The sequence below is a fragment of the Erythrolamprus reginae genome, chromosome 3 (genome assembly GCF_031021105.1).
Source record: "Erythrolamprus reginae isolate rEryReg1 chromosome 3, rEryReg1.hap1, whole genome shotgun sequence".
NCBI lineage: Eukaryota > Metazoa > Chordata > Lepidosauria > Squamata > Dipsadidae > Erythrolamprus > Erythrolamprus reginae.
Genome location: NC_091952.1, coordinates 258,826,551 through 258,852,280, shown reverse-complemented (window position 1 = coordinate 258,852,280; position 25,730 = coordinate 258,826,551). Strand labels below are relative to the sequence as shown.

General features: G+C 54.1%; 1 protein-coding gene across 1 annotated transcript in view; it reads left to right on the top strand.

Moving 5' to 3' along the window:
- The window catches only part of EPPK1 (epiplakin 1), a 29,832-nt gene extending 10,086 nt beyond the window's left edge, over positions 1-19,746 (top strand). Inside the window, exon 2 of the mRNA XM_070748475.1 lies at positions 454-19,746. Coding sequence (XP_070604576.1) covers positions 506-18,049 — 17,544 coding nt within the window. The 5' untranslated portion in view covers positions 454-505 and the 3' untranslated portion in view covers positions 18,050-19,746. The remainder of the gene's footprint in view (positions 1-453) is intronic.
- The last annotated feature ends 5,984 nt before the right edge of the window (positions 19,747-25,730 follow it).

The window sequence follows — 25,730 nt, the reverse complement described above, 5'->3', positions numbered from 1 at the left end:
CATTTTTATAGATAGGGACCACGTCGGCTCATTTCTACTCATTTGGTAGTTCTCCTTGTGTAGAGACAGATGCAAAAAACGTGCTGAGTAGCTCTGCTTTCTCCCGGTTGCTTCTCACTTTCTCACATCCACACGTTTCAGGAAAAGAGGAGAAAATCATGGTCACGCACATGCGTAGGAAACAGACGGTGCAAGCATGCATTACCTAAGCGTAGGTGTGACTATGACTTTCTCCTCTTTTCCTGAAATGTGTGGATGTGAGCATCAATATTCATCACCAGCAAACCTCAAGTTACTTTCTTGGCTTTCTACTGTTGATATTCTCAAGGAAGAAGAAACGTATCCGTTTAGACAGAAGCACCCTGAAAACCATCAGCCTGGACCCCCTTCTATGTCTCCAGCTGCTCCCCCAGTTCCAGAGCCTCACTTTCCTTCTCTTTCTTCTCTCTGCAGAACTTCACCGACCATTGCAGGAGACTCAGCAGCAGCAGCAGCAGCAGCGGCAATGGAAGAGCCCCGGCCCACTGGCCCAATGACCGCCAACATCAGAAGCATCTCGGGGGTCTTTGTGGAGGCTTCTGGCACGACCATGAGCCTGGCACAGGCTCTCCGGGACCACCTGATCCAGCCGGAGGTGGCCATGGCCCTGCTGGAAGCCCAGGCAGCCACAGGTGGCATCGTTGACCCAGAGGGCGAGCGGCTCCTCCCTGTGGCTGAGGCCCTGGCGGTGGGACTGGCAGGGCTGGAAATGAAGGAGAAGCTGCTGTGTGCAGAGCGGGCAGTGGTGGGATTCCCTGACCCCTACACAGGGGAGAAGATCTCCCTCTACCAAGCTATCCAAAAAGAGCTGATTGGAAGGAAGCTGGGCCTGCGCCTCCTGGAAGCCCAGCTAGCCACTGGAGGGGTCATTGAGCCTGCTTCTGACCGTCACGTCCCTCTGCCAGAGGCCTACGCGCGGGGCTACTTGGACAAGGACTTGAGCAGCTCCCTCTCCGATCCAGGGCAGGAGGAGGCCAAGGGCTTCAGGGATCCCAACACCGACCAGATGGTCTCCTACGCAGACCTGATGAGAAACTGTGTGGCCGACCCAGCCAGGGGCCTGCTGTGGCTGCCTCTCAAGATCTCCTTCCCTGGGCTGAGGGGGGCCGTGTGCAGCTGGGAGCTGCTGGAGTCTGGAGTCATTGACTCCACCACGTTTGAAGCCCTCCAGAAGGGGGAGATAACTGCGCAGGAAGTGGCAGAGATGGATTCGGTGCAACAATCCACGTCGGAGATCGCCTGCATCGCCGGAGTAGCCATCCTGCCAACGAATGAACGCAAGAGCCTTTACCAGGCATCAGTAGAGCACCTCCTCCCTCCCGGCGCGGCTGAAATGATGATGCAGGCTCAGGTGGCCTCAGGCTATTTGATCGACCCGGTGAAGAATGCAAAACTAACCGTGGCTGAGGCCGTCCAGGCCGGGGTTGTTGGGCCGGAGCTCTTCGGGAGGCTGGCTTCCGCTGAGAAAGCAGTCACAGGATACAAAGACCCCTGCACAGGGGAGACCGTCTCTCTGTTTCAAGCCATGCAGAAACACCTGGTGCCCAGGAACCCAGGCCTTTTCCTGCTAGATGCCCAGCTTGCCACTGGAGGCATCATTGACCCACACACCCATCACCGGCTTCCTACAAAGACGGCCCTGCAGAGGGGCCACTTAGATGAAGAGACGTACAAGCTGCTCTGCAAGCCTACGGACGAGGCCTGCGGATTCTTTGAGCCCAACTCCAAGGAGAAGTTGTCCTATGGGGAGCTGCTCTTGAGGGGTGTCTCTGACCCAGATACTGGGCTCTGCCTCCTGCCTCTTTCTGGAGATCAGCAGAGGAGTCAGACCTTCATTGATCACAAAACGAAGCTGGCCCTGAAAAACACCACGGTGTCTGTGGCGTCTGGTCGATTCAAGGGAAGGCCCACGTCCCTCTGGAAGCTCCTCTTCTCAGAATACCTGACGGGAGAGCAGAGAATAACTCTCACCCAGCAACTGACCTCCGGGTCCCTCTCTGCTCAGCAGCTGGCTGACCAAATCCATCTCACGGTGGAGCAATCAGTTGCTAATTCCCAAGTCACCTTTGAAGGCCTGAGGGAAAAGGTGACGCCTGCCCAGCTCCTGAGCTCCGAAATCATCAACAGAGACTTGTTTGAGAAATTATCGCAGGGAGAGACCCTGGTCAAAGAGGTCGTCAACATGGCCACAGTGAAGAAGTACCTGGAAGGGACGGGCAGCATCGGTGGTCTGCTCCTGCCCGACTCCCAGGAGAGACTGAGCATTTACGAAGCCAAGAGGAAGGGCTTCCTCCGCCCAGGAACGGCGCTCATCCTTCTGGAGGCTCAGGCGGCCACAGGACACATCATTGACCCTGTGGCCAATGAGAGGTATTCTGTGGACGAGGCCTTGTGTGGCAACCTCATAGGTCCAGATGTATATAGCAAGTTGCTGGGGGCTGAGAAAGCCGTGACTGGCTATAAGGATCCTTATACTGGGAAGAAGATCTCCCTTTTCCAGGCCATGAAGAAAGACCTCATCGTCACAGAACATGCCATTCGGCTGCTGGAGGCCCAGATTGCCACCGGTGGCATCATCGATCCTGTCAACAGCCACCGCCTCCCTGTGGAAGTGGCCTACAAACGGGGTTATTTTGACAAGAAAATGAGCCTGATCCTCTCAGATCCCAGTGATGACACCAAGGGCTTCTTTGACCCAAACACCCATGAGAACCTAACTTACCTGCAGTTAAAGGAGAAGTGCATTGTGGAGCCCACCACAGGCCTCTGCCTCCTGCCACTCAACAGCAAGAAGCCGCAGCAACCCCTGGACGAGGCCACCAAGCAGGCTTTCAGGAGCTCCTGGCTCTTGGTCAAACACGGGCGCTTCCAAGGACAAAGAGTCTCCTTGTGGGACCTGCTGAACTCGGAGTACTTCAGTGAGGGAAAGAGAAAGGAAGTCTTCAACCACTACAGACTCCAGAAGGCCACCCTGGAGCAGATCCACCTGTCTGTGGAAGAGGAGATGAAGAGGTGGGCTCACATCCAGTTCCCAGCAATCAGAGGGCACGTCAGCGCTTACCACCTGCTGGAGAGGGGCATCATTGACCGGGCCCTCTTGGAGGAGATCCTAGATGAAGCGGTGAGCCCAGAGGACGTGCTGCACCTGGACTCAGTCCGAAGGTACCTCTGTGGCACGGGAAGCATCGGGGGAATCCTGCTGCAGCCCTCCAATGAGAGCCTGAGCCTCTATGAAGCCATGAGGAGGAACATTGTGGTGCCCGGAGTTGCCCTGCCCTTGCTGGAGGCTCAAGCAGCTACTGGACTCCTAGTAGATCCTGTGAGCAGCCAGAGACTCCCCCTGGATGATGCTGTGAAGGCAGGCCTGGTTGGCCCTGAACTTTATGAAGTGCTACAGCAGGCTGAAGAAGCCTTCACGGGCTACAGGGACCCCTTCACTGGCACGATCATCTCCGTCTTCCAAGCAATGAAGAAGGGCCTTTTGACAGACAGGAAAGCCATGCAGCTGATGGATGCCCAGCTGGCTACTGGTGGGGTGGTTGAGCCACACAGCGGCCACTACGTCCCCATAGAATTTGCCCAGAAAAATGGCTACCTGGATGAGGAGTTTGAGAAGATTCTTTCCAACTCCAGCAGTGATTCCAAAGCTTTCAGCACCCTGGACAGGAAAAAGAGGGTCAGCTATGGCCAGTTGATGGACCAATGTCAGAAGGAGGCACATTCGGGCATTCGCCTTTTGCCTCTGGCACAAGCAGTGTCGGCTGGCTCCACCGAAGAGCAGGCACAGCAGCGCTTGAAGGAGGCCTTGGTGGAGGACAAGGGTGTTTCTCTCTGGGACCTCCTGAGTTCCGGTTACTTCACTGAGGAGCAGAAGTCGGACCTTTTGGAGGAGTACAGCTCTGGAGCAGTTTCCCTCCGCCAGCTGGTCAGCCTTGTCCAGCAGCTTATTAAGGACCAAGAAATGAAAGCTAAGATGCAGGTCACTTTCCAAGGCCTGAGAGGGACAGTGCCAGCCGTCTGGCTCCTGGATGCCGGCATCCTTTCAGAAAAGACGTTCGCTGAGCTGGCCCAGGGCAAGAGATCCCCCAGGGAAGTGTCCAAGATAGAGGGCGTGGAGGCCTTCTTGCGGGGCACGGGGGCCATTGCGGGCGTTTTCGTTCAGTCCTCCCAAGAGACAATGGGCATTTACCAAGCTATGCGGGAAAGGCTCCTCCTGCCAGGGATGGCGGCACAACTGCTCAGCACCCAGGCAGCCACAGGCTCCATCGTGGACCCGGTGTCTAACCGGAGGTTTGCCGTTGAGGATGCTATCAAAAATGGCATCGTGGGGGAAGAGCTGATGGAAGAGCTGCTGCAGGCTGAGAGGGCGGTGACCGGCTTCCCTGACCCCTACTCGGGGAAGCCACTCTCGGTCTGCCAGGCTGTGAGGAAGGAGTTCCTCCCTGCCCTGGTGGGCATCCCCCTGCTTCAGGCTCAGCTGGCCACCGGAGGAATCATCGACCCTGTTCATTGCCACCACCTGCCCCTCCGAGCGGCCTTCAAGCATGGCTGGATTGATGAAGAGATGCAGGCGGCTCTTTCTCAGGACAGCAGCAGGGAGATGCAGGTCTTCTTTGACCCAAATACCCAGGAGAGCCTGACCTATCAGCAGCTGAAGGACAGGTGCCTCCGGGACCCCGACTCTGGGCTCTGGCTTCTCCCACTGTCCGAAGAGGCAGCTCTTTATGGAGACCAGCAGGCCGTGGAAGTGCTGAAGTCTTTCTGCGTCTCGATCGGCACTGGGAGGTTTAAAGGACAAGAGGTTTCTCTCTGGGACTTGCTCCATTCGGAGTACATCCTGGACACCAAGCGGAGGGAGCTGCTGCTGAGGTTCAAAGACACGCATGAAGAGCTCCTTCAAGAAATGGCATCGTCCATCAAGAATGTCATCGAGGAGACAGAGCAGCAAGGCAAGAGGTTCACTTTCAAAGGCCTAAGGAAGAAGGTGTCCGCCAACGACCTCTTCCAGTCCCAGCTCATAGACATGACCACCCTGGACGGACTCCGGCAGGGGAAGACAACGGTTCAGGAAGTCAGTGAGACGGATTCCATCAAGCGCTTCCTGGAGGGGTGCAACTTCATTGCAGGGGTCGTCCTAGAACCGGATCGCGAGAAAATGAGCCTCTACCAAGCCATGAGGCGAGGCCTGCTGAGACCTGGGGCAGCTCTGGTCTTGCTGGAGGCCCAGGCGGCCACCGGGTACCTCATTGACCCGGTAAGAAACAAGAAGCTCTCTGTGGATGATGCAGTGGCAGCAGGGCTGGTTGGGAAGGAAATTTACGAGAAGCTGCTGAGTGCCGAAAGAGCCGTCACTGGGTACACAGACCCTTACACCGAAGGGCAGATCTCGCTCTTCGAGGCCATGAATCAGGAGCTGATTGTCAGGAGCCACGGCATCCGCCTGCTGGAGGCGCAGATTGCCACGGGGGGCATCATCGACCCCGTGCACAGCCACCGCATCCCCGTGGAGGTTGCGTACCAGCGAGGCTACTTTGATGAAGACCTGAACTGCATCCTTCTGGACCCCACGGATGATACCAAAGGCTTCTTTGACCCCAACACCCATGAGAACCTCACTTACCTTCAGCTTCTGGAGCGCTGCGTCCAAGATTCGGAGACTGGGTTGTACATGCTGCGGATTGTCTGGAGAGGAGAAACGTACTTCTACATTGATGAGGCAACAAAAGAATTCTTGAGATCGCAGACTATGCAGGTGCAGGCCGGCCGATACGAAGGCCAGGCAGTCTCTCTGTGGGGACTCCTCAGCTCCCCATATATCCACGAACAGAAGAGGAAAGATCTGGTCAGGCAGTATAAGGGTGAGAAGCTAAGTTTGCCACAGCTCTGCCAAACCATCACTGCCATTGTGGAGGAAACAGAGCGGGCAGCCCAGAAGCTCAAGCTGGAGGGGCCGAGGGGCCAGGAGGTGTCTGCTGCAGAGCTCTTCAATGCAGAAATCATTGACAAGGCAACGTTGGACAGACTGCTCCAGAAGACCCTTCCTCTGCAACAACTTGCCCAGAGGGACACCGTGAAGCGCTACCTGGAGGGGACAGGCTGCATTACAGGTGTCTTGGTCGCTGGACAAGGGCTGAAGCTGCTTGCCTATGAGGCCATGAAGAGGGGCCTTCTCTCCCCAGAACATGCTCTGCTACTGCTGGAGGCCCAGGCTGCCACAGGGCTCCTCACTGACCTGCTAGAGAAGAAGCCCTTCTCAGTTGACCAGGCCATCTCTCTGGGGCTGATTGGGGAGGAGTTTCACCAGGCGCTCCTCCTTGCAGAGAAAGCCGTTACAGGATACACTGACCCCTCCACAGGAGACAAACTCTCCCTTTTCCAAGCCATGAAAAGAAGTCTAGTGGAGAAAGCCTACGCCCTCCGGCTGCTGGAGGTGCAGATGGCCACGGGTGGAATCATTGACCCCATACACAGGCACCGCCTCCCCAAGGAAGTGGCCTGCAGGCGGGGCTACTTGGATGAAGAAACCTGCCTCCTGCTTTCTGACGAGGGGCTTGTTCCCAAAGGCTTTGTAGATCCCAACACCCAAGAAAAGATGACCTACGCTCAGCTCCTGCCCAGGTGCACGGAAGATGCAGAGACAAGAGCCTTCCTGTTGCCATTATTGGGGAAGAGGGAATATATCTTTGTGGATAAAAACACAAAGCACGTCCTCTCATCTTACAAAATAAAAGTAGGCCTTGGGAAATACAGAGGCCATGCCGTTTCCCTTTGGGAAGTTCTTTCTTCAGAATACATCGCAAAAGAAAAGCAGAAAGACATGATTAAAAAATATAAAGAGGGGGGCCTGGAAGTTCTGAAGAGTATCACTAGGCAAATAGAGGAGATAATAGAGGAGACAGAAGGCTGTAGAAAAGACATATGGTTCCAAGGTCTAAGGCGACAGGTCACAGCTACTGAACTACACAAGGCGGACATCATTAATGAAGAAACGCTGAACAATTTGGAAGCAGGAAAAGAGATGGTACAGGACGTGGCCAAGATGGACTCAGTGAAGAGGTACCTGGAAGGCAACAGCTGCATTGCAGGAGTGCTGGTGCCGTCCAGGACAAATCCTTCCGAGTCAGAGAAGATGACCATCTACCAGGCCATGTGGAAAGGCATTCTGAGGCCAGACATGGCCCTGGGGCTGCTGGAGGCACAGGCGGCCACGGGCTTCATCATTAACCCCTTGAGCAGTGAGAGACTCTTTGTAAATAAGGCGGTGGAAGCTGGTGTAGTAGGGGAAGAAATACAGAAAAAACTACATTGTGCAGAAAAGGCTGTAACAGGTTACACGGATCCCAACACAGGAAAAAATATTTCCCTCTTCCAGGCCATGAAGAAAGGCCTCATAGTCAAAGACCACGGCATCCGCCTGCTGGAAGCCCAGATTGCCACGGGGGGCATCATCGATCCTGTGCACAGTCACCGCCTCCCTGTGGAAGTAGCTTACAAGCGGGGCTACTTTGATGAGGAAATGAACCGGATCCTCTCTGATCCCACAGATGACACCAAGGGCTTCTTTGACCCAAACACACATGAAAACCTCACTTACCTTCAGCTTGTGCAGCGCTGCCTGCCCGATCCCGAGAATGGTTTGCTGCTGCTCCACATCATGGACAAGGGTTGCTTCTCATCTTACCTCAACGACAACACCAGGAAGGCTTTGCAGGCGGCCAGGACCAACATTCACATGGGGCTGTTCCGGGACCAGGAGGTTTCGGTGTGGGACCTCCTCTTCTCCAGATACATCCTTCCATCCAAGAGGCAGGACTTGCTGAGGCAGCACAAAGCAGGCACCATGACACTTGAGTGCCTCACCCAAGTCCTCATCGCCATCGCCACCGAGGCAGAGGAAAAAAGCGCCAGACCCATCGATGGCAAAGAAGCTCCCAACCAACCAACCATGACAGCGGATGCTGCTACTGATCAGCCAAGCCTTGGAGAGCCCTGGATGAAGACCCTCAAGTCCACGACTATGGACATGCCTGCAGGCAACTCTCACGGGCAGACGGTCACTCTGTGGGACCTGCTCTTCTCAAACAACATTTCTGAGGAGAAGAGGACAGAGTTACTGGATTTGTACAAAAGTGGGCTGCTGTCAGCGGAGCGGCTGAGTAGCATCCTCCACAACCTGGTGGCCAAAAAGGAAGCCACTGGCAGGAAGCTCAATGTGAAGATGAGGTGTCCTGATCCAGAGGCGACGGCAGATCATCAGGCTCTGCAGGATTCCTCTTTACACCCGGCAAATTGGGAAAGCACTCTGCGCTCTCAGCTCCTCCCACCACCCTCTGCTGGCCAACAGTTCTCCGCTTGGGACATCCTGTTCTCGGAGCGCCTCGCAGAGCACCAACGGGAAGACCTTCTGAGCAGATACAGGAGGGGCAGCCTTTCCCTGAAGGAGCTCACAAAGATCCTCGCCGACCACCTTCCCAGGGCCACAAGCAGCAAACCTCATCTTCCCCCAGACTTACACACACCAAGGTCCAGTACCGAGGCCGAAGAGGCCAAAGAAGAGGGGGAAGAGGATGCTGCTGACCTGGGGAAAGAGGAGGCTCTGAAGTCCCGGGTGGTGGAGGTCACCGCTATGGCGTTTCACGGGCGTAAAGTGTCGGTGTGGGAGGTGCTTCATTCCAAGTACATCCCTGAGGAGAAAAGGAATGAGCTTCTACAATTGTACCAATCGGGCATCCTCACCATTGACCAGATGGAGACCGTGGTCTCCGCCATCGTCAATAAGACAGAGGAAATGAAGAAGAGAGAACCGTCCCACACTCCCTCGTCTTCTGGCTCTTGGGAGGATCCCTTGCGTAACCAGACCGTGACCTTGCAAGTGGGCGAGTTCCAAGGACAGAGGAGCTCTGTCTGGGAACTCCTCTTTTCCCAAAGCATTCCAGAAAGCCAAAGAGAGGAGCTGCTGATGAAATACCGATTGGGATCCTTGAACATTCAGGAAATGATCACTACCCTGACCTCTCTTCATGCCAAGGACTGGGCTTCTTCCCCAGAAGAGGAAGCCACTCTTCCCTCCCAGCACAATGAACTGGAACACACCTTGCGCCAGGTGACCATAGACGTGCCAGTGGGTGAGTTTCAAGGCTCCAGGCGATCCGCGTGGGAGCTCCTCTTCTCCAAGTACGTGACTGCGGCCAAGCGCCAGGAGCTGCTGCACAAGTACCAAGAGAGGTCTGTGGCCCCAAGCGAGCTGGCCCAAATTCTCACCACCCTGATTGAAGAGATGGAAGAGAAGGGAAACCAGCTGAAGTTCTCGGGGCTCAGGAAGCAGGTGTCGGCCTCAGAACTGTTTGACTCCCACATCATCAACCAAGCCACACTCTCCGAGCTTGCGCAAGGCACCAAGACAGTGGAAGAGGTCACAGAAATAGATTCAGTGAAGAAGTACCTGGAAGGCAACAGCTGCATTGCCGGAGTGCTGGTGCCGTCCAGGACAAACCCTTCCGAGTCAGAGAAGATGACCATCTACCAGGCCATGTGGAAAGGCATTCTGAGGCCAGGCACGGCCCTGGTGTTGCTGGAGGCACAGGCGGCCACGGGCTTCATCATTAACCCCTTGAGCAGTGAGAGACTCTCCGTCGATGAAGCTGTGTCCGCTGAACTGGTGGGGGCCGAGCTGCGGGAGAAGCTTCTCTCTGCAGAGAGGGCTGTGACGGGCTATAAGGACCCCTATACGGGGAACATGCTCTCCCTCTTCCAAGCCATGAAGAAAGGCCTCATAGTCAAAGACCACGGCATCCGCCTGCTGGAAGCCCAGATTGCCACGGGGGGCATCATCGATCCTGTGCACAGTCACCGCCTCCCTGTGGAAGTAGCTTACAAGCGGGGCTACTTTGATGAGGAAATGAACCGGATCCTCTCTGATCCCACAGATGACACCAAGGGCTTCTTTGACCCAAACACACATGAAAACCTCACTTACCTTCAGCTTGTGCAGCGCTGCCTGCCCGATCCCGAGACTGGTTTGCTGCTGCTCCACATCATGGACAAGGGTTGCTTCTCATCTTACCTCAGCGACAACACCAGGAAGGCTTTGCAGGCGGCCAGGACCAACATTCACATGGGGCTGTTCCGGGACCAGGAGGTTTCGGTGTGGGACCTCCTCTTCTCCAGATACATCCTTCCATCCAAGAGGCAGGACTTGCTGAGGCAGCACAAAGCAGGCACCATGACACTTGAGTGCCTCACCCAAGTCCTCATCGCCATCGCCACCGAGGCAGAGGAAAAAAGCGCCAGACCCATCGATGGCAAAGAAGCTCCCAACCAACCAACCATGACAGCGGATGCTGCTACTGATCAGCCAAGCCTTGGAGAGCCCTGGATGAAGACCCTCAAGTCCACGACTATGGACATGCCTGCAGGCAACTCTCACGGGCAGACGGTCACTCTGTGGGACCTGCTCTTCTCAAACAACATTTCTGAGGAGAAGAGGACAGAGTTACTGGATTTGTACAAAAGTGGGCTGCTGTCAACGGAGCGGCTGAGTAGCATCCTCCACAACCTGGTGGCCAAAAAGGAAGCCACTGGCAGGAAGCTCAATGTGAAGATGAGGTGTCCTGATCCAGAGGCGACGGCAGATCATCAGGCTCTGCAGGATTCCTCTTTACACCCGGCAAATTGGGAAAGCACTCTGCGCTCTCAGCTCCTCCCACCACCCTCTGCTGGCCAACAGTTCTCCGCTTGGGACATCCTGTTCTCGGAGCGCCTCGCAGAGCACCAACGGGAAGACCTTCTGAGCAGATACAGGAGGGGCAGCCTTTCCCTGAAGGAGCTCACAAAGATCCTCGCCGACCACCTTCCCAGGGCCACAAGCAGCAAACCTCATCTTCCCCCAGACTTACACACACCAAGCTCCAGTACCGAGGCCGAAGAGGCCAAAGAAGAGGGGGAAGAGGATGCTGCTGACCTGGGGAAAGAGGAGGCTCTGAAGTCCCGGGTGGTGGAGGTCACCGCTATGGCGTTTCACGGGCGTAAAGTGTCGGTGTGGGAGGTGCTTCATTCCAAGTACATCCCTGAGGAGAAAAGGAAAGAGCTTCTACAATTGTACCAATCGGGCATCCTCACCATTGACCAGATGGAGACAGTGGTCTCCGCCATCGTCAATAAGACAGAGGAAATGAAGAAGAGTGAACAGTCCCACACTCCCTCATCTTCTGCCTCTTGGGAGGATCCCTTGCGTAACCAGACCGTGACCTTGCAAGTGGGCGAGTTCCAAGGACAGAGGAGCTCTGTCTGGGAACTCCTCTTTTCCCAAAGCATTCCAGAAAGCCAAAGAGAGGAGCTGCTGATGAAATACCGATTGGGATCCTTGAACATTCAGGAAATGATCACTACCCTGACCTCTCTTCATGCCAAGGACTGGGCTTCTTCCCCAGAAGAGGAAGCCACTCTTCCCTCCCAGCACAATGAACTGGAACACACCTTGCGCCAGGTGACCATAGACGTGCCAGTGGGTGAGTTTCAAGGCTCCAGGCGATCCGCGTGGGAGCTCCTCTTCTCCAAGTACGTGACTGCGGCCAAGCGCCAGGAGCTGCTGCACAAGTACCAAGAGAGGTCTGTGGCCCCAAGCGAGCTGGCCCAAATTCTCACCACCCTGATTGAAGAGATGGAAGAGAAGGGAAACCAGCTGAAGTTCTCGGGGCTCAGGAAGCAGGTGTCGGCCTCAGAACTGTTTGACTCCCACATCATCAACCAAGCCACACTCTCCGAGCTTGCGCAAGGCACCAAGACAGTGGAAGAGGTCACAGAAATAGATTCAGTGAAGAAGTACCTGGAAGGCAACAGCTGCATTGCCGGAGTGCTGGTGCCGTCCAGGACAAACCCTTCCGAGTCAGAGAAGATGACCATCTACCAGGCCATGTGGAAAGGCATTCTGAGGCCAGGCACGGCCCTGGTGTTGCTGGAGGCACAGGCGGCCACGGGCTTCATCATTAACCCCTTGAGCAGTGAGAGACTCTCCGTCGATGAAGCTGTGTCCGCTGAACTGGTGGGGGCCGAGCTGCGGGAGAAGCTTCTCTCTGCAGAGAGGGCTGTGACGGGCTATAAGGACCCCTATACGGGGAACATGCTCTCCCTCTTCCAAGCCATGAAGAAAGGCCTCATAGTCAAAGACCACGGCATCCGCCTGCTGGAAGCCCAGATTGCCACGGGGGGCATCATCGATCCTGTGCACAGTCACCGCCTCCCTGTGGAAGTAGCTTACAAGCGGGGCTACTTTGATGAGGAAATGAACCGGATCCTCTCTGATCCCACAGATGACACCAAGGGCTTCTTTGACCCAAACACACATGAAAACCTCACTTACCTTCAGCTTGTGCAGCGCTGCCTGCCCGATCCCGAGACTGGTTTGCTGCTGCTCCACATCATGGACAAGGGTTGCTTCTCATCTTACCTCAGCGACAACACCAGGAAGGCTTTGCAGGCGGCCAGGACCAACATTCACATGGGGCTGTTCCGGGACCAGGAGGTTTCGGTGTGGGACCTCCTCTTCTCCAGATACATCCTTCCATCCAAGAGGCAGGACTTGCTGAGGCAGCACAAAGCAGGCACCATGACACTTGAGTGCCTCACCCAAGTCCTCATCGCCATCGCCACCGAGGCAGAGGAAAAAAGCGCCAGACCCATCGATGGCAAAGAAGCTCCCAACCAACCAACCATGACAGCGGATGCTGCTACTGATCAGCCAAGCCTTGGAGAGCCCTGGATGAAGACCCTCAAGTCCACGACTATGGACATGCCTGCAGGCAACTCTCACGGGCAGACGGTCACTCTGTGGGACCTGCTCTTCTCAAACAACATTTCTGAGGAGAAGACGACAGAGTTACTGGATTTGTACAAAAGTGGGCTGCTGTCAACGGAGCGGCTGAGTAGCATCCTCCACAACCTGGTGGCCAAAAAGGAAGCCACTGGCAGGAAGCTCAATGTGAAGATGAGGTGTCCTGATCCAGAGGCGACGGCAGATCATCAGGCTCTGCAGGATTCCTCTTTACACCCGGCAAATTGGGAAAGCACTCTGCGCTCTCAGCTCCTCCCACCACCCTCTGCTGGCCAACAGTTCTCCGCTTGGGACATCCTGTTCTCGGAGCGCCTCGCAGAGCACCAACGGGAAGACCTTCTGAGCAGATACAGGAGGGGCAGCCTTTCCCTGAAGGAGCTCACAAAGATCCTCGCCGACCACCTTCCCAGGGCCACAAGCAGCAAACCTCATCTTCCCCCAGACTTACACACACCAAGCTCCAGTACCGAGGCCGAAGAGGCCAAAGAAGAGGGGGAAGAGGATGCTGCTGACCTGGGGAAAGAGGAGGCTCTGAAGTCCCGGGTGGTGGAGGTCACCGCTATGGCGTTTCACGGGCGTAAAGTGTCGGTGTGGGAGGTGCTTCATTCCAAGTACATCCCTGAGGAGAAAAGGAAAGAGCTTCTACAATTGTACCAATCGGGCATCCTCACCATTGACCAGATGGAGACCGTGGTCTCCGCCATCGTCAATAAGACAGAGGAAATGAAGAAGAGAGAACCGTCCCACACTCCCTCGTCTTCTGGCTCTTGGGAGGATCCCTTGCGTAACCAGACCGTGACCTTGCAAGTGGGCGAGTTCCAAGGACAGAGGAGCTCTGTCTGGGAACTCCTCTTTTCCCAAAGCATTCCAGAAAGCCAAAGAGAGGAGCTGCTGATGAAATACCGATTGGGATCCTTGAACATTCAGGAAATGATCACTACCCTGACCTCTCTTCATGCCAAGGACTGGGCTTCTTCCCCAGAAGAGGAAGCCACTCTTCCCTCCCAGCACAATGAACTGGAACACACCTTGCGCCAGGTGACCATAGACGTGCCAGTGGGTGAGTTTCAAGGCTCCAGGCGATCCGCGTGGGAGCTCCTCTTCTCCAAGTACGTGACTGCGGCCAAGCGCCAGGAGCTGCTGCACAAGTACCAAGAGAGGTCTGTGGCCCCAAGCGAGCTGGCCCAAATTCTCACCACCCTGATTGAAGAGATGGAAGAGAAGGGAAACCAGCTGAAGTTCTCGGGGCTCAGGAAGCAGGTGTCGGCCTCAGAACTGTTTGACTCCCACATCATCAACCAAGCCACACTCTCCGAGCTTGCGCAAGGCACCAAGACAGTGGAAGAGGTCACAGAAATAGATTCAGTGAAGAAGTACCTGGAAGGCAACAGCTGCATTGCCGGAGTGCTGGTGCCATCCAGGACAAACCCTTCCGAGTCAGAGAAGATGACCATCTACCAGGCCATGTGGAAAGGCATTCTGAGGCCAGGCACGGCCCTGGTGTTGCTGGAGGCACAGGCGGCCACGGGCTTCATCATTAACCCCTTGAGCAGTGAGAGACTCTCCGTCGATGAAGCTGTGTCCGCTGAACTGGTGGGGGCCGAGCTGCAGGAGAAGCTTCTCTCTGCAGAGAGGGCTGTGACGGGCTATAAGGACCCCTATACGGGGAACATGCTCTCCCTCTTCCAAGCCATGAAGAAAGGCCTCATAGTCAAAGACCACGGCATCCGCCTGCTGGAAGCCCAGATTGCCACGGGGGGCATCATCGATCCTGTGCACAGTCACCGCCTCCCTGTGGAAGTAGCTTACAAGCGGGGCTACTTTGATGAGGAAATGAACCGGATCCTCTCTGATCCCACAGATGACACCAAGGGCTTCTTTGACCCAAACACACATGAAAACCTCACTTACCTTCAGCTTGTGCAGCGCTGCCTGCCCGATCCCGAGAATGGTTTGCTGCTGCTCCACATCATGGACAAGGGTTGCTTCTCATCTTACCTCAACGACAACACCAGGAAGGCTTTGCAGGCGGCCAGGACCAACATTCACATGGGGCTGTTCCGGGACCAGGAGGTTTCGGTGTGGGACCTCCTCTTCTCCAGATACATCCTTCCATCCAAGAGGCAGGACTTGCTGAGGCAGCACAAAGCAGGCACCATGACACTTGAGTGCCTCACCCAAGTCCTCATCGCCATCGCCACCGAGGCAGAGGAAAAAAGCGCCAGACCCATCGATGGCAAAGAAGCTCCCAACCAACCAACCATGACAGCGGATGCTGCTACTGATCAGCCAAGCCTTGGAGAGCCCTGGATGAAGACCCTCAAGTCCACGACTATGGACATGCCTGCAGGCAACTCTCACGGGCAGACGGTCACTCTGTGGGACCTGCTCTTCTCAAACAACATTTCTGAGGAGAAGAGGACAGAGTTACTGGATTTGTACAAAAGTGGGCTGCTGTCAACGGAGCGGCTGAGTAGCATCCTCCACAACCTGGTGGCCAAAAAGGAAGCCACTGGCAGGAAGCTCAATGTGAAGATGAGGTGTCCTGATCCAGAGGCGACGGCAGATCATCAGGCTCTGCAGGATTCCTCTTTACACCCGGCAAATTGGGAAAGCACTCTGCGCTCTCAGCTCCTCCCACCACCCTCTGCTGGCCAACAGTTCTCCGCTTGGGACATCCTGTTCTCGGAGCGCCTCGCAGAGCACCAACGGGAAGACCTTCTGAGCAGATACAGGAGGGGCAGCCTTTCCCTGAAGGAGCTCACAAAGATCCTCGCCGACCACCTTCCCAGGGCCACAAGCAGCAAACCTCATCTTCCCCCAGACTTACACACACCAAGCTCCAGTACCGAGGCCGAAGAGGCCAAAGAAGAGGGGGAAGAGGATGCTGCTGACCTGGGGAAAGAGGAGGCTCTGAAGTCCCGGGTGGTGGAGGTCACCGCTATGGCGTTTCACGGGCGTAAAGTGTCGGTGTGGGAGGTGCTTCATTCCAAGTACATCCCTGAGGAGAAAAGGAAAGAGCTTCTACAATTGTACCAATCGGGCATCCTCACCATTGACCAGATGGAGACAGTGGTCTCCGCCATCGTCAATAAGACAGAGGAAATGAAGAAGAGTGAACAGTCCCACACTCCCTCATCTTCTGCCTCTTGGGAGGATCCCTTGCGTAACCAGACCGTGACATTGCAAGTGGGCGAGTTCCAAGGACAGAGGAGCTCTGTCTGGGAACTCCTCTTTTCCCAAAGCATTCCAGAAAGCCAAAGAGAGGAGCTGCTGATGAAATACCGATTGGGATCCTTGAACATTCAGGAAATGATCACTACCCTGACCTCTCTTCATGCCAAGGACTGGGCTTCTTCCCCAGAAGAGGAAGCCACTCTTCCCTCCCAGCACAATGAACTGGAACACACCTTGCGCCAGGTGACCATAGACGTGCCAGTGGGTGAGTTTCAAGGCTCCAGGCGATCCGCGTGGGAGATCCTCTTCTCCAAGTACGTGACTGCGGCCAAGCGCCAGGAGCTGCTGCACAAGTACCAAGAGAGGTCTGTGGCCCCAAGCGAGCTGGCCCAAATTCTCACCACCCTGATTGAAGAGATGGAAGAGAAGGGAAACCAGCTGAAGTTCTCGGGGCTCAGGAAGCAGGTGTCGGCCTCAGAACTGTTTGACTCCCACATCATCAACCAAGCCACACTCTCCGAGCTTGCGCAAGGCACCAAGACAGTGGAAGAGGTCACAGAAATAGATTCAGTGAAGAAGTACCTGGAAGGCAACAGCTGCATTGCCGGAGTGCTGGTGCCGTCCAGGACAAACCCTTCCGAGTCAGAGAAGATTACCATCTACCAGGCCATGTGGAAAGGCATTCTGAGGCCAGGCACGGCCCTGGTGTTGCTGGAGGCACAGGCGGCCACGGGCTTCATCATTAACCCCTTGAGCAGTGAGAGACTCTCCGTCAATGAAGCTGTGTCCGCTGAACTGGTGGGGGCCGAGCTGCGGGAGAAGCTTCTCTCTGCAGAGAGGGCTGTGACGGGCTATAAGGACCCCTATACGGGGAACATGCTCTCCCTCTTCCAAGCCATGAAGAAAGGCCTCATAGTCAAAGACCACGGCATCCGCCTGCTGGAAGCCCAGATTGCCACGGGGGGCATCATCAATCCTGTGCACAGTCACCGCCTCCCTGTGGAAGTAGCTTACAAGCGGGGCTACTTTGATGAGGAAATGAACCGGATCCTCTCTGATCCCACAGATGACACCAAGGGCTTCTTTGACCCAAACACACATGAAAACCTCACTTACCTTCAGCTTGTGCAGCGCTGCCTGCCCGATCCCGAGACTGGTTTGCTGCTGCTCCACATCATGGACAAGGGTTGCTTCTCATCTTACCTCAACGACAACACCAGGAAGGCTTTGCAGGCGGCCAGGACCAACAGTCACATGGGGCTGTTCCGGGACCAGGAGGTTTCGGTGTGGGACCTCCTCTTCTCCAGATACATCCTTCCATCCAAGAGGCAGGACTTGCTGAGGCAGCACAAAGCAGGCACCATGACACTTGAGTGCCTCACCCAAGTCCTCATCGCCATCGCCACCGAGGCAGAGGAAAAAAGCGCCAGACCCATCGATGGCAAAGAAGCTCCCAACCAACCAACCATGACAGCGGATGCTGCTACCGATCAGCCAAGCCTTGGAGAGCCCTGGATGAAGACCCTCAAGTCCACGACTATGGACATGCCTGCAGGCAACTCTCACGGGCAGACGGTCACTCTGTGGGACCTGCTCTTCTCAAACAACATTTCTGAGGAGAAGAGGACAGAGTTACTGGATTTGTACAAAAGTGGGCTGCTGTCAACGGAGCGGCTGAGTAGCATCCTCCACAACCTGGTGGCCAAAAAGGAAGCCACTGGCAGGAAGCTCAATGTGAAGATGAGGTGTCCTGATCCAGAGGCGACGGCAGATCATCAGGCTCTGCAGGATTCCTCTTTACACCCGGCAAATTGGGAAAGCACTCTGCGCTCTCAGCTCCTCCCACCACCCTCTGCTGGCCAACAGTTCTCCGCTTGGGACATCCTGTTCTCGGAGCGCCTCGCAGAGCACCAACGGGAAGACCTTCTGAGCAGATACAGGAGGGGCAGCCTTTCCCTGAAGGAGCTCACAAAGATCCTCGCCGATCGGCGAGGATCTTTGTGAGCTCCTTCAGGGCCACAAGGCAGCAACCTCGATCTGCTCCAGAAGGTCTCTCCCGATGGCTGCCTCTGCCGAGAGCGCTAGAGAGAAGAGGATGCTCCCAAGCGGAGAACTGTTGGCAGCAGCCGGGTGGTGGAGGTCACCGCTATGGCGTTTCACGGGCGTAAAGTGTCGGTGTGGGAGGTGCTTCATTCCAAGTACATCCCTGAGGAGAAAAGGAAAGAGCTTCTACAATTGTACCAATCGGGCATCCTCACCATTGACCAGATGGAGACCGTGGTCTCCGCCATCGTCAATAAGACCAAGGAATTGAAATCAGGAAATCAACGTCCTTCTCACTATGACCTTTTCCAGTACATGTTGGAGTTGGAGAATGTCAGTGATGTTGTCCGTGATATCCAGGAGCAGAAAACGTCTGTCTGGGATCCTTTCTTTTTCAGGTGTGTCTCTAAGGTCAGTAAGGAAATGAGTCTCATGGAATCTCAAGAAGTGGCCGGCGGTGTCCCTGGAGTCGCCCCGGTCATGTCTACTGCAGTTACACAAACGCAGACCTCGAGTGATGGGCCCACTGTCTTCCTTGAGTCTTCACAGGGATCCCTTTCCCTTCCCACAGCCTCTGCGGAGTCTTTGGCAGAAATCCCATTTGATTCACAGTGTGATTTAATGTCTCGATGGTTAAATTTCCCAGTTGCCGAGTTCCATGGAACAGGAGCCTCCTTGTGGGACCTGCTGCACTCTCGGTCAATTTCTGAGGAGAAACTGAAGGAGCTGCTGCAGCTCTACCATGTGGGTGATCTCACCCTTGATCGGATGGAGTCGGTGGTGACGGAGATCATCCAAGCAGGCAAGGGGGGAAAAGAGACGCTGGGCAGAGGCTGGTCAGCAGGCAGCAGCCCTGGTTCCACAGAAGACGGTGCGTCCCAGGCTCAGCAGCTGCAACTTAAGAAGACTCTGAGGAGCACTCTGGTCCCTGTGACGGTGGGAGACCTCAAGGGGCAGCACGTCTGCGTTCTGGACCTCCTCTTCTCCAAATACGTCCCTCAGGATGAAAGGCAGGCGCTCCTGGAACAGTACAGGGCAGGGACCCTCCCCATGGAGGACCTGATCTGCACCCTCACCGGCCTGCTGGAAGAAGCTGAGAGCCAGCTGGAGAAGCCGGAGACCAAGAAGAGGGTGGTGCGCTGAGAAGGGAGGCTGAGGATCAAGGGGACGGCCTGTAACAATGGGGGGGGACACCTTGCTGGAGCTGATTCTCTTCTCCCCCATCAACCTAGGTGCCCCCGGACACCCCCGCCAAGTGCACCACTCTGGCCTCTCCTCTGGCGCGGGTGGGCAGTGGGGTTTCTCCCCTGGGTTGCCAGCAGATGCTCTCCAGCCCTCTCATTGTGTGTGCGTGTGCGCACACACACAGACACACACACACAGACACACACACACAGACCACTGTGGCCGCCCAGGAGAAGGAGGCAAAACGACGGCTCCTTGTCCAGAACTGCTTACAGGGCTGGGGGCCCCTTGGACAGCCCCCGAGTTGGGAGGGTTCAAGGTGGATCATATCCTCCAGTGCAGGACTGGGGAGGGGCGAGGGGGGCTTAACTGGGTAGGATTAAAGTGGTGCTGCAACTTTCTAGCCACGTTAATCTCGGTTAGTGGCCTGGTCTGTCTCTACTGGCAATAAAAAGAAGGAAAATGTGTTAAAATTGCTTTGACTGCATTGGTGTGTGTTCAAAACCCAGGCTGACTCCCGAGACTGGGTGGAGTGGGGCCAGCAGAGCTATGGGGACATGTTCTACCTGGTGGATGCATTTCAGTGGCGGATCGTTGCCTCTGGGGTGAATGAAGCCCCCCCCGTCTCTGAAAACATTAGAGCTTAAACCCTACTTAGAACTGACCCCCACCCCGTGTTTAGACTTAGCCCACAGCACATTTAATAAGAATGGAACAGCTTCACCAGTAGCCAATTGTTCTGGCCTGCCTGCAAAGTTTGCTCTTGTCCGAGCTACAGACGTGGTCTCCTCCTCCTCCTCCTCCTCAAATGGGAGCGAGTGGGAATCTTCCTCCTCCGGGTCTGGGTCTCTTTTCCAGGCCTGTCCGGGAGGCAGGACTCCCTTGCTGGCCAGATGTCCTTCCGGGAGGAATTTTCAGCCCCCAGCACTGAGCTCTGACCACCATCCTGGGCGCAGAACCAGGAGATGCTCTGCCCACCTTGGAATGTGTGGCTGGGATCAATTGTTTCGGTCTGGACTTTATCCAAGTCATTCTATGCATTTATTTGCCTGCTGGTGGATCTACCTCCACTCCTCTTTCCCCCTTATTTTCCCCACTACAAGAGGCCTCCGAGAGGGGTTGGGCTGAGAGGGGGAGGGGCTGGGCCGGCTTTCATGCTTAAGGCAGGATTAGAACTCACGAAGAACCTCACAAAGAAGGGGGGCATTTAATGCCTCTCAAGGCAGTGGACCAGACCAGAATCAAGGCCCGAGGTTCTTTTCTGTGCCCATTAATGTGTGTGCTGCAAGGACCCAAGAGAACGAATACAACCTGTCACACACACACACACACACACACACACACAGAAGCAACAACTGGGGAGTTTGTTAAGAAAGAGGGGGAGGGAGAAATGGGGGGAACCTTCGGACTTTGCTGTTGGCTTCGCTTGCCTTTTCCTATTTTTTTATTTGTTTTTATTTGTCTCATCTTTGCAATGTGCAGTCAAGGGGAGCACAGACACCACATCAGGCTGAGCATTAAGCAAGGACCTCGATTAGCGGGGGGGGGGGGGCAGCAGGGAGCCATTTGGCTGACAACCCATCACAGAACTCTCTGGGAACTTATATGTTTATTTATTGGATTTATATGCTGCCCCCCCTCCGAGGACTCGGGGTGCCTTAAAACATATAAAGGAACAATATAACAATATAACATTAAAAAAACTCTCATTCCCATTCAATCAACTAACTTACAATACATTCGTCGGCCAGGGGGCTAAGAATCCAGTGGCCCCCAAGCCTAGCGACATAGATGGGCCTTAAGACTCGTGTGGAAGGCAAGTATGAATCTCCGAGGGTGAGCTGATTCCAGAGGGCCGGGGCCCCTAGGTCCTGCCAAGCGACATTGTCCAGTTGGCGGGACCTGGGAAAGGCCGACTCTTCAAAGGTAGCCCCATGTAGAGAGCATTGCAGTACTTGATCCTCGGGGTGAGAAGGGCATGAGCGAATGCCCCCTCGTCACAGCCGAAAGATGAAGTTCCAAAGTCAGCTGTGGATCGAGGAGGACGCCCAAGTTGCAGACGCTCTCTGAGGGGGTCAAAAAGTTCCCCCCTCCCAGGACGGATGGAAGTGTCCCTGGGAGGCAAAGCCCACAGCCACTCCGTCTTGTCGGGATTGAGTTTGAGCCTGTTGGTACCCATCCCCACCCTGACAGCCTCCAGACACCGGCACATCACTGCTTCACTGAACTGACATGGGGTGGAGATGTACAGCTGTGCATCATCAGTGTACTGATGGTAACTCACCCCATGCCCTCGGATGACCTCACCCAGTGGTTTCATATAGATATTAAACAGCAGGGGGGGAGAGGACTGACCCCTGAGGCACCCCACAAGGGGGAGACCTAGAGGTCGACCTCTGACCCCCTGCTAACACCAATTTTGGTAATATAGTCCCTGGCTTATGACAGCAATGGGAACTGGAATTACCATGACCGCCTAGTCCTAATGCAATCCTTAACAGCCGCAGTTCCAGCAGCCCTGGCAGCCGACGTTAATCTTATCAGTCATCAAGTGAGGACCTCACATGACCTATGACTTCCTGACGGCTTCTCCGCTGGTTCTGCTTGTGGGGACCCGGCTGAGAATGTCAGAAATCACAGGCCGAGGCGTTGTTACCCCAGGCCAAGTGCCCAGGCGGCCATCTCAGGTACGGCCACAGGTACGGAGCGGCTCATAGCTGCCCCTCCATTCAGCATTCACAAGTTGGGGCAGTCACTGAACAGGTGGTCATTAAATTAAACTTCTTGCAGACGGAACAAACGAAAGGAACAAAGGGGTCACAATTCTACTGAAAGTTCACTTATTTTTTAAAAACTGAACCCACAACGGGGAAGCCAAGGAGGTCATTCTCCAAGTCGGGATCAGGATAAATGAACCAGTAAAACGGTTATTAAAATGTGACCGCTAAACCTGACCGGGAAAGGCCCTGGACACCCCTGGAGCAGAGGAGAGTGGGTATTTTCAAAGTGTTTGTCATGATAGTCATCCTCACAACAGGTCTCACTTAGTGACCGTTTTGTTGTGACCGTTTTTCCCCACTTACGACTTTTGCTGCATCCCCACATGATCAGAATCCAGACGCTGGGCAGCTGGTTCATATTTGTGGCCTTCGCGTGTGATCTTCTTCTGCCAATCAAAGTCAACGGGGAAGCCAGGTTCATTCAATGGCCGGGTTTCTAGCTAACCAACTGCAGTGATTCACGTAACAACTGTGGCAAGAAAAATGGCAAAATGGGGCAAAACCCACTCGATGTCTCAATTCCCCCATGCCTGGCGATATAGGTGGGTCTTAAGCAATTTACGAAAGACAAGGAGGGTGGGGGCAGTTCTAATCTTGATTCCAGAGGGCCGGGGCTGCCACAGAGAAGGCTCTTCCCCTAGGGCCTGCCAGACAACATTGTTTAGTCGACGGGACCCGGAAAAGGCCAACTCTGTGGGACAGCTGAAATTTGTGCGGTAGAAGATGGTCCCGGAGGTATACTGCTATCATGTCCCCCCTGGCCCTCCTTTTCATTGGGCTACCCATGCCCAGTTCCAGCAGTCTCTAGTTCCCCCAATCATTTTGGTTGCTCTTTTCTGCACCCTTTCCAGAGTTTCAATGTCTCTTTTGAAGTGTGGTGGACAGAACTGGATGCAATACTCCAGGTGTGGTCTGACCAGGGTGTTGAAGAGTGGTATTAATACCTCTCTGGTCTTGGAGTGTATCCCCTGTTGATGCAGCTTAGGATTGTGTTGGTTTTTTTAGCCACTGCTGCACATTGCTGGCTCACATTTAGTTGATTATCCACCAAGACTCCCAGATCCCTTTCATAGTCGCTTGAGGTGAGTGTGGTTTCACCCAGTTTGTATGTACAGTTTGGGTTTTTTTAACCTAGGTGCAGGATTTTCCTTTTCTCCACATTGAACTTCATTTTGTTTGTTTGGGAAAATCTGTCTAGATCTTTCTGTATCCTGAGCGTATCCTCTGGGGTATTGGCCACTCGTGTCAGCTTGGTGTCATCTGCAAATTTAATTAGTTCCCCCTCTATTCCCTCGTCTAGGTCGTAGATAAATATGTTAAAGAGTACTGGGCATAGGACTGATCCCTTTGGTACCCCACTGCCTACCTCTTTCCATCTGGACAAAGACTCATTGAGGGCTACTCCTTGGGAGCGGTCGGTCAGCCAGTTTTCAATCCATCTTGTTGTGTTACTGTCAACCCCACTCTTCTTTACTTTGCATGTGGTCCCCCTTGTTGAATGCTTTGCTAAAGTCTAGGTACATTAAGTCCACTGCGTTTCTCTGGTCAATTGTGTTAAAGAATGAGATGAGGTTGTTTTGGCATGATTGTTCCTGACAAATCCATGTTGGCTGTTGGTTATTATGTTGTTCAATTCATCTGTTTCTTGATTATTTTTTCTAGTATTTTCTAATCAACATTAGGCTGATCGGTCTGTAGTTTCCTGGGTCTGGTTTTTTTTGCCTTTTTTGTAAATAGGGATGTTGGCTCGTTTCCAATCATCTGGTAGTTATCCTGTCGTCCAGGATTTTTGAAAGACGTGGTACAGAAGTTCAGCGATGACATCTGCTAGTTTCTTTAGGACTCTGGAGTGTAGTCCATCTGGTCCTGGTGATTTGTACTCATTGAGTTCCAGTAGGGGGTCTCTTACTGTATTTTTTATTAAAGAAGAGTTTTGTTCCAGTTTTGAATTCTGCATTTGCGGCACAAGTATGTTGTTTCGTGCTATCTTTGTGAGTGAAGACAGAGGTAAAGAATGTGTTGAATACTTCTGCTTTTTCTCTGTTGTCCATTACTTCTTTGCCATCTTCACTTTTTAGTGGACCGACTGTTTCCTTGGGGTTTTGTTGTTGTTGTTGTTAATGTGTTGAAAGAAGCTTTTAAAAATTGTCTTTGCCTTTTATTGCTAGGCCTAGTTCGTACTGTGCTTTCGCTGTCCTGATTTTTTCTTTGCAGATTCTGGCTGTTTGTTGGTAATCTGCCTTCTTTCCATTTTTTTTGTATCTGTCTTTTTTTCATTCAGTATATTTGCTAGATCTTTGTGTAGCCAAGCTGGTTTCTTTTTGGATTCTGTGTGTTTTGGGCTTTTGTGATCGTGGATTTTAAGGTCTCCCAAGCTTCTTGCATGGTTTTGCCTTTTAGGGCTGTTGTCCAAGGGATCACTCTCACGTTTTCAGCCTGACACAGTGTTAAAGCACTCACAACTTCTAGAGGGAAGCGATTCCACTGGTTGGTTGCTCTTGCCTGTAGGGTCATTAAGCAGAAGAGGAGGTGGCAGGCTTCCAACTGACGTTGCAGCGAGAATAGAAACATAGAAACATAGAAGACTGACGGCAGAAAAAGACCTCATGGTCCATCTCGTCTGCCCTTATACTATTTCCTGTATTTTATCTTACAATGGATATATGTTTATCCCAGGCAGGTTTAAATTCAGTTACTGTGGATTTACCAACCACGTCTGCTGGAAGTTTGTTCCAAGGATCTACTACTCTTTCAGTAAAATAATATTTCCTCACATTGCTTTTGATCTTTCCCCCAACTAACTTCAGATTGTGTCCCCTTGTTCTTGTGTTCACTTTCCTATTAAAAACACTTCCCTCCTGAGCCTTATTTAACCTTTTAACATATTTAAATGTTTCGATCATGTCTTCCCCCCGAGCCCCCCAGGCCGGCTGTGACGTTTTAAAACACGCGCGCCACTTCGCAGCTGTCTCCTGAAGCCAAACGCTAACTTCCGCGTTCGGCTTCAAGAGACAGCTGCGAAGTGGCGCGCGTGTTTTAAAATGTCGCAGCCGGCCTGGGGGGCTCAGGGGGAAGCCCCCGAGCCCCCCAGGCCGGCTGCGACGTTTTAAAACACCCGGGATACGAGCGCCAAGGAGCTGTCTCCTGAAGCCGAACATGGAAGTTAGCGTTCGGCTTCAGGAGACAGCTCCTTGGCGCTCGTATCCCGAATGTGAGCTCGGGAGGCGAACAAAAATGTCGCTGCCCTCCCAGCTCTTATCTCGAGTAGCTCGTAAGTAGAGCTGCTCGTATGTCGAGGTTCCACTGTATTCCAAATGTGGTCTCACTAGCGTTCTATATAAGGGGATCACAATCTCCCTCTGGAAGTCTGGGCGGAGGCCCGGCCGCGGCTCCTCCCTTCGCCTTCCTGTCGCACCTGGACTGGCGCGGCAGGCGAGCGGCTCGGAGTCTTCTGACCCGACGGCGGTGGCACCGGTCTCCCAGTCACCCCGCTTCGTGGTGGTCTGTTTCTATGGCGAGCGAGCCGGATTTCTGAATCCAAGCATGGAGTCACGCGATTGGAAGGGTCCCTAAAGGTCTTCTGGTGACTATGGCAGGAGTCCTCCGTCTTTCTTCTAACTTTCATTGTAGATTTAGCCTCGGACCTCTCACCATCTCCGTCTCTCTCCTCCACCGGT